Raw genomic sequence first — 13,852 nt, forward strand, 5'->3', positions numbered from 1 at the left:
CAAAATACACCCCTTGCTTTAAGTATTAACAGAGAGCTTCTGAGGTTTCTTGCATACAATTACTACCCAAGTGCACAGCTGCTGTTTTAATTTAGATATTTACTTGTATGCTGTCATTTTGCCTCTTCAAAGGAAATGTGGCTCAGAGGGTTAGACTGAACAAGTACAAGTGAGTTGTTTTTTTTTTTATGTAAGATCTTCATATATTGTGTCCAATAATAGATGCTATGCGTTTTCTATCCTTTCTGTTTCAACGTTTGAACAGTCACAGAATGTGACTATTTACTATGTCTTTACAGATGTCTGATTTAATGATACTGTGTTCTTCTGGTCACAAACCAGAAACCTTCTGAACGAGATTACCTAATGTCAAAATTGGCTTGTGATGTTCAAGCCAAATAACCATTAAAATCTCTGTAAGTGGAGAACCACTTTAAACTGTACTATTTGGTCACACTCAAGAATAACACAGGATTAGCACTTGCCTTACCAGTTTATTTGAATATTACAGTTACTACTGTGTGGGTGAATAGGATTAAAAAAATAATGTAGTTAGTATTCTGAGAGTCATGAAAATAAGTAAATAGAAAAACTTAAGTTAGATGCTGGCTTTTGTGAGAGCTTCTTTCTATAGTCATTATCTATCTTCTTGTCTATGAGTCTTTTGCATTTGTGAGAACACAGTGGGATTCCTGACTAGTAAAGTTGGCTGAAATTGAGAAGAAAAAAAAAGGATGGGGAGAAGAAGAAAAAAAAACAAATATAAAACAACAAAACACCAAAAAGGTTGAGAGCACTGAGGAAAGAAAAGAGAGGATTAAATGGGGAATAAAAGATATGACAGAAGACCAAGAAAAGTGGTAAAGAAGATCAGACATGAGGAAGCAGAAGGCAGGATTATTATATTTATGTCTTATTCTTAGCTTAGCTCTGTGTTTTTCTAGTGATGGCATTTATGATCAGAACTTGACAGATTCAGCTGAGGTTGAATATCAGCTTCCTTGGAAAAGGCTGGGGATGATGGGGAGGGAGATTAGAACACTGATTCATTGCTCCTCAGCTTGGATCTGACCTGCTGAGAAGCACTGACAAATAAACAGCATATAGTAATACAAAACATGTCCAGAAAAGCCTGCAAATGAATTGCATTTCCATTATTCCTTGACAGTGTTTCTTTTTGTTTTGGATTCATTTGTTGACATTTCTGTGTTGTCTTTTTGAACCTAGGTCTGTATTTTAAAAATCAAACCCAAAGACATTCCTTCTCTTTTTGTGAGGACCACGGCTCAGGCAGCAGAGTTATATGTGCAGAGAGTTCAGACATCAAGAATTTACATTTTTGTACTTGAAAGGGGGAAAAAAAATACAACTTCTTGAAATAATTTGAGCTATTAATGAGCAGTACTGATATATATATATATGTATATTAATTATTATTATTATTATTTAAATATCAATGGCAGGTATAAACTACCATATGTTCCTATACTAATGATGCACTATCTGGCTAAATGACATGGTCCCAAGTGCTATCAAGTGTATTAGCACCATTGTCATCCACAAAACAGAGCTAGATATCTCCCAGTATTTCTTATCTAGCAATCAGATCACATCATATCATTTCATATCTAGGATTTCTTATTCCCTGCTACTAGAGTTGGTCAAGTCAGAAATAACCTCAGGCAGCCTTTTCTCTCCCTTTCTCCAGGTATGATTTCATCATTCATGGGTACTGTCAAGGAAAGTCAATAGCATGAGTATCTCACCCATAATTGCAGTTTTGGAATACTTCTAATTTACTTAAAACTAATTAACAGTATTGAGATGGAAAATATCTTGGTAGCAACTCTTTTATTGTCTTTTCATGATCTGACACACCAATATCAGTGGCATTTTCGGTTGGCATATGGAGAGATATCTATCTCTGTGGGTAAGAATTGTACATTAAAAATGAATGTAGCAGACAAGAAACTGTTTACAGATGAGAAAGACAAGCAAGATCCGGGAATTAACCTTAGGATGCCAGTCCCTGAACAGCAGAGCTGTCTGCCATTCCACAAAACATAGGTGTTGTATCTGTTCTCAATACTTACTGAGGGTTTCTTTAATTTACCATCATTTCAGTTGTAGTGTTGATTACTGATTGTTTAGAAGGTTTCCTTTTCTTTCCCTTCCCTTGTACATTCTTTCTTTCAGTGGCTGTGGAGTGAGCTTGAAAAGACTTGGAAGGAAAGGGTGGGATGGTGGACACGAGAGGCGACCACATGTTTTGCTGGTACTGAGGTTTTACACACTGTTATCCAGAAAAAGTCTTATGACTCTTGTCTGGGCATCGTACTGACACTGTGTGTTTCATATTGTTGGTGTCAGCAACTTCAGTTGGAGCTATCTTGGACACTCCTGATGACAAAACAGCACTTCATGATTTGCAGGCACCTGGGTTGAGGGTTGAGGTGGAGGTAAAGAAAGATCCAGAGGCCTGCTGTCTCATGTTGCCGTTCAAATTTTTATGGTTTTTTTTTTTTTCAATTGTTTGAGAATTTGAGACTAAGAAATCAACAAGACAAAAGAAGCGAGTGTCAATGAATTTAGGCACTGCAGGGGGAAATCTGCGTTCTGTAACCAAGTATTTCATCTCTTTCACATACTTCTGAAATAACTCTGTGAATGCAGAATGAGGGGTTCTGTGCTGCAGTGTCCTTCCATGGGCCCTGGGATCCATCCATCATCATTTCCAACTTTAGAAAATGATAGGGTGTTAATGTCAGTGAACTAGCTGCATTCTCCTTCCACCTGCCTTCATATGCTGAAGCTGCTGGTGGTAGGGCAGGGGAAAGGATTTGCTTTCCTGTTAATAAATGTGCTCAGAGGGGGACCTTGTCTATGCATCTCCTGGAATAAACTGGCTCTGCACGGAGGACCCTGGCAGATTCAATCATCTTGTGGGTTCACAAAGTAATAAGTCTCTCTTGCTTTCATTTTCTCTCTGGGGAAGGAATGCAGTTGATTATTTTGTACTAAGATTTGGTTGAACACCTTATTATTAGCTTTACTAGTATATATAGTACACACAATCTGTTGTTATTTGCATGAATGCAAGCATGACAGGCCTTTGCTTTTCATCTGCTTACAAACTCCCATGTATTTACAAAGCCAATTGCTAGTCAAAATAAATAAATTAATATCCAAGTCATATGTCTGACCCTAGGCAACAATCTGCATTCTTCCATCTGGCTGCCTAAATACCTATGTTCTTAATTCAAAAAGATGATATTTGTCTAATTATTTTTCCCATTTTCCTAGTTCTTTAAGGACATTTTCCCTCATTTTTTCACATCTTGTACTCGGATTCCCAAGTTACTCCCTTCCCCTTCTCTTTCTCCCTAGAAACCCCTGCTCAGAATTTAGCTAATGGATTTCTAATTCAATTTAGACTTCTGCTGGGATAAATCAGCCTCCTACAAAATAATTTATGGTTCTTGAGAAATTGGCTGCGGATGAAATTAGGTAACTAGCACTACGCCAATAATAATATCATTTAGTTCCAAGGAAGAAAATAGTGAATCAGTAGATATTCATGAGGAGAATTAGTGTTAGTCTCATAACAGTGGTCCCATCAGGACTTCTCTACCCCATGGAGAGAGATCTTCTGAGCACCTGAGATCAGACTCATGCTCCAAGGCCTGTGTCTGAGCTGCACCATGGGTGCAGAAGGAGACCAACATGAATTCAAGAGGTTACTGAAGGGGTGCAGAATAAAACCAGGTACCTGTTGTACCTATCCTTGGCTCCGAAATATCTGAGATATGTTTCCTAGTGGTTCTGTAAACATAACTTTATTTGTAGTCCTTTGTATAACTGCTACTGGCTGTTTAGTAATGATGCTGATTGAGGCATTTTGGATTCATTTTGAGGAAAGAACCTGAGTGCTGCATTGTGCACTCAGTTGTGAAGGTGTAATGCATTGCAGTGCTAGCTGTTAGGCTGATGCATCCATTCTGCAGATGGGACCTTGAACCTGCCAGGACAGATTTCCCCACCATTGCACAAGAGTATCCATTCCCTGGTCTCAGCTCAGTGCCTCAACCAGAATGCCAGCTGACTGAGCAGTTATTTGAGGCATGGGCAAGTTTCCTGTGTTTCTCTGGAATGGAGTGATCCCGCTGATTTAATTAACTGGGCACTTCAGATATCTCATGCAATCAGGACCCATAACATCCCACTAGACCAAAGTTTTATTAATAATGAGGTGTTGATCATCACTCTTTGCTGAGAAAAATGCTAGCACTGAAAGCATTAGAAATCTGGGAGCAGAGCTCTGCAGCAATTTTAATAATGGGAAAAGTAAGGATATAAATAGCCATTCTTGCTAACACCAAAGGACTGACATTTTAACCCTAGTACACTGATGCAAGAAGCAAGCTTAATTATTAATATGAAACAGCATAAAAAGCTAAGCATTTGCAGTGTACCACATCCAGTTATAGATCATCTCTCAGGCTGACAGAGCAGAATTCCTTTCATGTGCCCTAGCCATAAACAAAATGTTTTACACAGGTTGATTTATATTAAACCAAGTTGTGTTGATGCTATGATTTACCACTAGCCCCATGTGCCTACAGCTGATGACTCTCCAGTCTGAGCTCTGTTGTTGCTTCCAGGACATAAAAAAGCACTGAGAATCTTCTTTGGTTTTTGTTGTATTCAAGGCACAGTGCTCAGACTGTTGACACAGCAGTCAGATGAGGAATCTGTGTCTGAACTTTTAATTCTACAAATACATAGTGTTAATTATCCTGAGATTTTTCTTGAACTGTGTGCTTTGGCCTATGCCCAGGAAGCTTGTTTCCACTATGTGTTGAGGATATATTTTACGGGCTATAAAATGCATCCTATCTTTTCACCATAAAGATTAAGTTAGGTCTTGTAAAAAGAGATTTTTTGTATTATTGTACGAGGCTACCTACTTTCATCTTCATGTAAATATGTCGGGCTCTGTCCTGTGTGATCAAGAGTGCCTGAAGGGGACTTGAGAATGAATAGGTTTAACGAAAAGTATTTTAGCTTAAGCCTTGTCCATCTTTAATTAGTTATCAGGGTTAAAGGAGAGGTCAAGAGCCTGGAGCTGCTTCAGGACTAATGTGTCAAAGAAAAGTGAAGCCTAACACTGAGGAGGAAATGATGCTCCTTGGAGGTTCAGTAATTTTTGACCTTGTGTCAACCATTATGACTGCTAATGGCAACTCAACTGGGGCAGAAATGTTTAAAGTCAGACTTTGCTTTGCAGGTGGTTGGGAAGGGATCTCATGCTATCATGTAAGCTCATTGCTAAGTAGAATCCAAAAGGAAAAACGCTTTCAGTTTGCAGACATTATCTGACCCTGTTCCTTTACTGTTTGTATATCACACTCATACTACAGAATAGAAAAATGGAGCATGTAGTCCCGACTGCATGAGCTCTACAAGAACAACCACGTCCAACAGAAACCCTGGCAGTTTTGCAAGTAGGATAAATGCCCAGAGCTCACACTTAAAGAATACAGCACTCAATAAACTAACACTTCTTGTCACTCTTTGTGATTTTGTTACTTGACAGAGAAGGGAAGATAATGTTTATGAAACAGTCCTCAAACAGCTTACTTTTTTAAAAACATGAATCTTTTAGTAGCTTGAAAGAAATGGAAAGAGAGCAACAGGACAAAGGAGAGCAATCTTCCACATGATAATAGTTACAAAGAAATTTCACTGATGCCACTTGTTGTTTACAAACCCTATTTTATTTTCACAAGTTGCACATTTGATAGCCTTGGTGATGTAACTAAACCAACCCAGTCCAATAGCTCTTCAGAAGTACAAGAGCAAAGTTTCCACTAGAATTAATGGATGTGCTGTACGGAAGGATGGCAGAGACAGGGCTTTGCCTCTTCACTTGACATTTTCCTCCATCTTTATTTATCTATCTAAATGGTTAGACAACTTCATAATGAACATAATATGCGGATTGCCCATTGCACAAAGAACAGCTTGTTGCTTTTTTTATTCTACAGAAAGTAGTTTCAATACCTTATGTGAAATTGCACTCTGTTCTGGCTTTTTCCTGCACTGGGTTCAATGCTAACAAATAACCTGTGCCATCCTCTGTATGTTTAGGCAGCAGCTTGTAGCCTGATGGAGTTTGTCTCAAGGCAGTGGTAAAGATCTGGATACAGCTTCTTAAATGTCATGTCTGTATCTGTACCCATGTCTGTTGGATTAGCAACCCAATCTACAAAGAGCTCTGTCTCTTACAGAAGGCTTCAAGAATCATTTTGAGGACACAGTCTGCCTTTGTATTGCTTTTGATCTGAGTGATGATAAAACTGCCATTGGCCTCAGGAAAAATAGTAAATTTAATTATAATTATGAATTAAATGAACTGGGGGTAGATGCACTTTGGAAGGCAATGATACATAACTTGCACATTGCTTTATAAAGCTAATGCACACCCTTTAGTGCATCCAAGTGAAAAATAAAATTGTTTTCCTCCTTTTGATCTAAATCTCCTTTTTGTTACTCAGATCCAAATCAGATGAGACTATATTACCATCAGTACATTTTTACCAGGCTAAGCATTGATGTGGGAGGAAAGAAGGTACAGACAAGGTGGAGGAAAAAGGGCCTTTATGTTCGGCATAGGAGGCCTATTATCAAACAGAAGAAACCTCCTTATTGGACTCAAGTTGATGTAAAAACACAGTTTTTCAGATAGATATCTGAAAATATTATTCTGATCACCATGCCCTGACTTTAGGAAGGGCTCCAGGTTGGCACCTTTGCCTGACAATAGATTGCACATTGCTTCCTGGATCTGTATTGAAATTGCTTCCTTTGATCAGGGTAAAAGGAGGAAAGAAAGGATGTGTTTGGCTTTTGTTTCATGTGTGTGTGTTTGGAGAGCAGACTTCTGTCCAGCAGCCTCCTGATCTACACATGGCTGCTCAGTGTTGATGGCTTTCATTCTATACCATGCGGAGCCTGAGTTTGTTCTCCTGGGGAGGCGTCATTCAGCCAAGGTCTGGTACGATTGTCTGCACTGAACCCTTGTGGGTGCAGGAGAAGTCCATTCATCTTTCTGGTATTTATTTATTTCATTTCCGAGCTGAACTCATCCAGGTCATGGAATGCTCTATCAATTTCTCTCCTCTTGCCTGTCTTCCTCCATGCCTGTCTTCTTCTTTCCCTGATGAAAGTGCATTTAATTTTGTGGGTGCTCAGTAAATGTGAGTCTGAAATTCCCTTCAGTACATTCCCATTAGAGTTCAACAAGGTTCAGCATGCATCTCATTTGTGGGCTGCCACAAAGCCAAAGACTCCTTTTTAGATACAGAAAGCCTGCAATGAATTCTACTGCAAGCAAGCAGATCTGAGCCTTCCAGGCTGGCTAAATATGATGCTGCAATAACACTTCAATCTTCCCAGGCTATTTGGTGAAATCTTTCTTCCCTGAGACACTGAAGAATAAGGTGTGATTGTCTCATAATGTGCCATCCTTGCAATCAGCTGGCTGCAGCGCTGACAGAGGATACAGTGCTGAGAAAGCCACCTGTCGTAGGTTACCCTAAAATCTATTCTCCTCATCCTTCATAGGATAAGGCAGGGAAATGTGCTTTCTCTTTTCTTTGGGCTCCTGGGGTGGGGTAGGTGCAAGAGGGACCTCTGACAGGGCAGTAATTCTCTCCATCAACTTGCTTCTTGCTTACACATAACATCCCATTGTGTCTTTAAAGAAGTCCTGTTTCTCCCACTTCCCACTATTTGGCCTAATTTTTGTGGCAATTTCTAGCTCAGGCAGCATAAAGGGGCTATAAGGTGGAAGCACGCTGTATGGCATGCAGGATTTTTTGCTTCCATGCTTCCCATCTGGTGGCAGGATGATATTGCATACCCATCCTGGGTATTAGGAAAATTCTGGCACCAAAGGACTTATAGTTGAGTGATTTGTCCCTTCCTGTCTTCAGGAAGCATGCACTGTAAAACAAGGCATTGCCTCCATCCTAGGAAATCTGTCTTACCAAGCTAGCACCTGCTGTTAATCTCATAGTAAACAATACTCATTGCTCTAGAAAGCTTTTAATCATAACATTAAAAACCAAACAGAAATCCCATCCATACAGTTAGCTCCGGCTGCCTTCCTTGCAATGCACAGGGAATGATCTTGCCGAGTGATGGGCATCCAAATGCAAACGGAATTAGCTTCACAGCCATTCATTTTGAATTGCTCTTGACTCATTCTGAAGTGAATTCCATCTGAGAAGAATTTGCTGCAGGTCTCACGCAAGGAGATAATGGTCCTATCTATTACGATCTAAGCAATAATAGTGTAAGTCTCGCAGTTCAGAAATATAGTGAGTTATACACTGGGCTGATGAGAATTAAATCTCAGTATATAGTAATAAAACTAGTGATCTAGAGATGAATAGATTGGTGTACGAAACACAGTATTTTCCTGCCACAGATTAGAAGAGGGATACTAGTCCATAAAAAGGGAAGTGTACTATAAAATTTCTTTTTCCACTTGTTATGCTTGAAGTGCTATAATACATGCAGTTTTACAAACAAGTGCATGAAAAGAATAAAGACCTTGACATGAAAAGGCTCTTGCTTAGAAAAAGGTTTGTTTTAGCTTCACCGAAAGTTAAATTAAAATTAAACTGAAATTTCTATATGCGTCATTCTGTGCCAGCTTCAGTGTTGATGTAAGTGATACTTTACCTATTCCTATAGGTTTTACATTTGATTTGCTCTTAAAATATATATAAAATTTTCAGGTACTACAGAAGGCATATAGAGAAGCACATCTGAATTCAGGCCAGCAACTAAAATAAAAATTCCAAATTAAATTTATAGATTAAAAGGATTTTTTAAAATTTACTTCTTAATATGAATGAATTGCATAAGTGAAATCAGCTTAGCGGTATCATTAATCAGGTCTTTTGTCTTGCTAACATAAATCAGTCAATAACAACAGATGGGCTGTACGCTTTATTATGTGAAAATAAAGATGAATGTGACATATTGCAGAAGTAAACTTGCAGCTCAAAGTTGCTGAGCACAAAAGGGGACTTGTTATAACAGGGGAGAAGTGTGCGTGACTTGTGTTTGTATTTGATCAAGGTTGTGAAGAAGCTATGGCCATGGCAGAATGATTGGCAGTCAAGTTTGTTTGTTTGTTTCCTCCAGACAGAGGAAAAATTGTTTAACTCCTTAGCACATTTCAATATGAGCAGTATAAATCTTGATTCTTCTTTGAGCAAAAGGGAGATGAAAACTTTCAATGACCAGAGAGAATCATCACAAAGACTGAGATCAAATTCTCAGACAAGATTTATCCCCTTGTGTAGAGATGAGCACACCATGACAGCTGATATCCACCTGCTCTATAGAGACAGACACACTGGGCCACATATTTGCAACACAGTGATCCCTCAGCAAAAAAAGTCAGAATTTGGTGCTCTTTTGAACAGAGGAATGACCCATGCTTAACTGGTCAGGAGAAACTTTGATGGAAGTATTTATTAAATCATAGGAAACATGGCTTAATGAAAGCACGAGTTCAGTAATTGGCTTTGAGTTTTGCTGAAATCTTGCTTTGTAGAGAGTTGCAAAATTTCTGAGCATTTTCAAGTATCCTGTATTGATGTTTTCAGAAGTAAATGTGTTTGATCCTTCAGAACAATTTATATGTAATACACTACTATCATAATTATGCATTCACGTTGCTGCAAACATCACCATGAAAGCATAACAATATATAACTCCATTTAAGAAAAAAAAAAAAAGCAAAATTTTGATCTGATTTTGGTTCCAAATCTCACCCCAAATGAGCAGGCTGTGCTTCACCTGTAATCCAACAACATGAGACTTGGGTTGCGTCCTGTTTATTTGCTTGTCAGGCTTTTCCAACAATATGAATGCAGCAGGCAAACCCATACCTTTGTATTTTGCAGCTCTCTTTCTCCCTCCTTTTAGAGTTTCTGTTTACATCTTTGCTAAGATGCAGTGAATTGGTCAGGCAGCAGAAGTATTGCTTTTGATAATGTGATGAAATCTAGTGGTGTAAAAAAATACATTTATTCTTCCAGTCACCAGGAATTAGTGAAGCAATACTTGTTTAATTATGAAACATATGTGTGCTTTGTTAGTTTCCATCTGTCTGCTCACTGATTTGCAATTAAATGACCAGAAGAAAAAGATACATCCTGTGGCAATTCAGGGGAAATGATTCATCTCTAATGTTGCTGTGCTGCATGTGGCTGTGGAGTAACGTGTGCGAGGGAGGAAGGCAGTGGGAAAGTGGGGAGTTAAAGGCAGAAGAGAAAGAGGAATGCTGGAAATCCTTTTGCTTCAGTTCAGGCACGTTTCCTTGTCAGGAAACCAAGTGTTGTGTCACCTCACTCGCTGAATATCATCGTTCCCTTCGGGAAGAACTGGAGAGCAGAGCAGAGCAAGGGAGAAATACCTAATGAGAAGTGAACAGAGGACTGCAGAAAGGGAGTCTGGACTGGTCAGAATGGAAAGGGAAAGAGGAGGGAGGGAAAGTGTTAAAAATTAAACTGAACTATTTGGAGCACTGGAAATAGAAACGGAATTATTATTGTATGTCACAGATGTTCTCTTAGCTAGAAAATGCCAGGCTGTATTTAGTGGTCCTTTCTTCGTATGTTGAACAGCTCCATTGTTTTATCTCTGAAGGAGCGATGTGACGATGAAACAAGCTCATTAAAATAGAGAAAAAATGGTAGACAATTATGAATTAATGTGAAAAAGGTGAATGTATGCTATATTCCTAAGCAGTTAAAGTGGCTCACAAAGTCTTTTACTGCATAGGATCCTCCCATCCTCCCATCTCTAACAAAGATATGCAGCCTACCTTGCAGAGCTCTGTGCCTGGGCAGCCTGCTGCCTTTTAGTCCCATTTCCTCCTTCTGACACTGCTCTTCTTCATCATTCTGCAAGGCTATGGCTGGAAGGAGAGACTTCCATGACCGTGTAATTCTGGGCACAGCTGGCCCAGGCATGTCTTGGGTATGGGAAGAAGCTGCCTAACATTTCATCTTCATGAAGATTGGCAGAGAGGTGATAGCCAGCCTCCTGCAGGACTTTTAGTTTGATGTTCTTTGCTGTTTTATTGCTCATCAGCATCGTCTGTCACTGTTTACAGCGATAACTGCTTCAGAAGCAGAAATGAGGAGGTTGAGTAGAGCTCTCAGGACCATCAGCTTATTGCTGATGGATTTGTCACCATTTGGTGACCTCCCCTGGCCCCGCCCTCCCCAAATTCTTGTGCACATTGACAGCAAGTGGGTGGGACAAGGGTTGTTCTCAACCAAAATGATGCTTTCTCCACTAAATTGGTGTTTTCTGGTGTATAAATACTAAGCAGAAAGGGGCAGAAGGCCTTGAAAGAGAGGTTTGAGAAGAGGGGAGCAAGAGAAGAAGGTAAATGGGTTGTTAGCTATTCCTTATTTTTGTTTGGACTCTTTTATCTTCACCAGATTTCTTGCAATGAATTTACTCATGACCAACAGCTCCAGGGAGGTGCACAGGTTCCTTAAATCTATAGCATGGAGTTGCACTGGGCCAAAGTTTCACCCTCTCACAGCTGCCATGCCCTGCATTGAAGCTCCTGCATCCTCTCCTTGGTGGGAACAGGGCAGATGATGGTGCTGCAAGACAAATACACTAAATACAACTTGATACTCTCATTAGCAGTCTTAACAACAGTCTGAATGCTGAACAAAGAGGCACAGGCTGGACATACATTTAGTCTTCTGCTCTTAAAGTAAATTTAAAGTTGTTCATCTAAAATGAAAGGCGTTATTTCATGTTTGTAACATCCTCAGCCTATACTTGCTCTGTGCATTCACTTGATTAAACACAGCGATAAGTCACAATAGTAAAGTGTGACCTTGAAGCCTTCAAAAGTTTCTATTATTTCATTTTACGGTTTTGCAGTCAACTCTCCCAAGCGCTAACATAATGTTTTATTGCTTGTGTTGCTGGTGATGATAACAAAGGGCTGTTCCCAGTCATGTGAATGTCACATCACATAGAGAATGGAGAGGATGTAAAGAAAAATTTCTTCTAGTCTGCAAGCAGCAGTGCATTTAAGCCTCTGTCTAAGAATGTTCCTAAGATAACCTCTTATTTGAAAAGCACGCTTAGGAAGTGTTTGTGAGTCTCTGACAGCTGAATTTTGGTTGTTTCATTTGTTCTTCTTGTTTCTTTTTTTGCAGACGATGATTTTTTTCATGAACTTCCAGAAACTTTTCCTTCTGATCCTCCAGAGCCATTGCCCCACTTCCTTATTGAACCCGAAGAAGCTTACATTGTGAAAAACAAGCCTGTGAATCTGTACTGCAAAGCAAGCCCAGCCACGCAGATCTATTTTAAGTGCAACAGTGAATGGGTTCATCAGAAGGACCATGTGGTGGATGAGAGAGTAGATGAAACCTCTGGTGAGTTTCCATTATGTCATGGGAATTAAAATGATGCATATCAAGCTAACCTTCGAAATCTAGCAGCTATTCATATGGCAGCTACTTTTCTTTACTCCTGATACAGTAGTGAATTCTGCAACTGGCAATGCTGAGCACTAGCTGTCATAGCAGAGAGGTTGTGTTTGCATCCACATCCAAAATGTGATTTGAAGAGGGTTCTACTCTCATCTGAACCAAAAACCATAAGGACCTTGCATAAGTAATAGAGAATTGTTTTCTCAGCCAAATCTACCCCTTTGTTCACTTCTCTAGTGTCACACATTCTGAGTGGTTGTTCTGCATTTCAGGTACAGACCAAGAACCACAGTTTCTACAAAGTGCTGAAGAGTATATGGGTTGTTCCTAGAATAGGGCTTTTGGGGAGGGAGTTCTGGGGGAAAAAAAAAGGAAAAAGAAAAAGAAAAAAAAAAAAAAAAAGGAAAAAAGAAAAGGAGAAACGTGTTCGTCCTTTAGCATGATTCTATGAAGGAAGGAGAAAGTACACATGGGTACAGTTTAGAGCAGGGTATTGATCCAGAGAACGCACCTGGCTATTATTCCATTACGTTTTTCACCTGCTACACGGAGCCCCTATGATGGAGGACTGCAGTATGTTAGAAAGGAAAAGAAAGAAAAAATAACCCAAAGCCCAGAGCCTCATCCTTCCCAGTCAGTATTAGAAATCCAATGGCACTCATGGGGACTGGAGGCAAAGCTTAAAAACTCGAGCTATTATCTAGAGGAAATCAAAGATATGATTGCTCCAGTTAGGGAACTCTGGTAATCAGTTGAGTTGGAGTCACAAGGACAGAAGGGAAACGTACCTCAAAAACTCAAAACAGCATTTTTGATGGCTCTGAGAAATAGCAGGATACTAAGCAAGAAGGTACCTTTCATTTGGGAATTACACCACCACTTGGTCTAATTACTTAGAAAAATAACTCCACCAGATGTCTTGGAAGTCTCTTGTGAACTGGCTTTTATTTGTTTCGGCTCATTTATTTGTACAGAGATCAAAAGCATAAGCTTTTAACAGTACTGTGGTGTTCTCAGCTTGAGAAAGAGAAGGTGGGTGTAGGGAAAAAAGACTCTGGAAAAAATCTATATTAAACTTCGGGCCTCTTTATTTGATTGTAAGAATAGGCTTTTCCAGCAGGGTGGATGCAGCAGAAAAACTCAAAAAGAAATATCTTAATATATCAGCTTTTTTTTCATTTCATTTTTTTTTCTTTTTTCCCCATCCATGGTAGTGCACTGCTGTGAAGGACAAGCAAGAGAACAGCTATCACTGTTAGTTCTTTAAGCTTTTATCAACATCAGTATTCAGTGCATTG

The 13,852-nt window shown here is 39.4% G+C and overlaps 1 protein-coding gene across 2 annotated transcripts in view; it reads left to right on the forward strand.

Moving 5' to 3' along the window:
• Positions 1–13,852, forward strand: part of UNC5C (unc-5 netrin receptor C) — a 238,359-nt gene that overhangs the window by 138,150 nt on the left and 86,357 nt on the right. For both annotated transcript variants that reach the window (XM_072334831.1, XM_072334832.1), the window contains exon 2: positions 12,276–12,497. In XM_072334831.1, the coding sequence (XP_072190932.1) occupies positions 12,276–12,497 (222 nt within the window). The remainder of the gene's footprint in view (positions 1–12,275; positions 12,498–13,852) is intronic.

The sequence above is a fragment of the Excalfactoria chinensis genome, chromosome 4, assembly GCF_039878825.1.
Source record: "Excalfactoria chinensis isolate bCotChi1 chromosome 4, bCotChi1.hap2, whole genome shotgun sequence".
In the NCBI taxonomy this organism is placed as follows: domain Eukaryota; kingdom Metazoa; phylum Chordata; class Aves; order Galliformes; family Phasianidae; genus Excalfactoria; species Excalfactoria chinensis.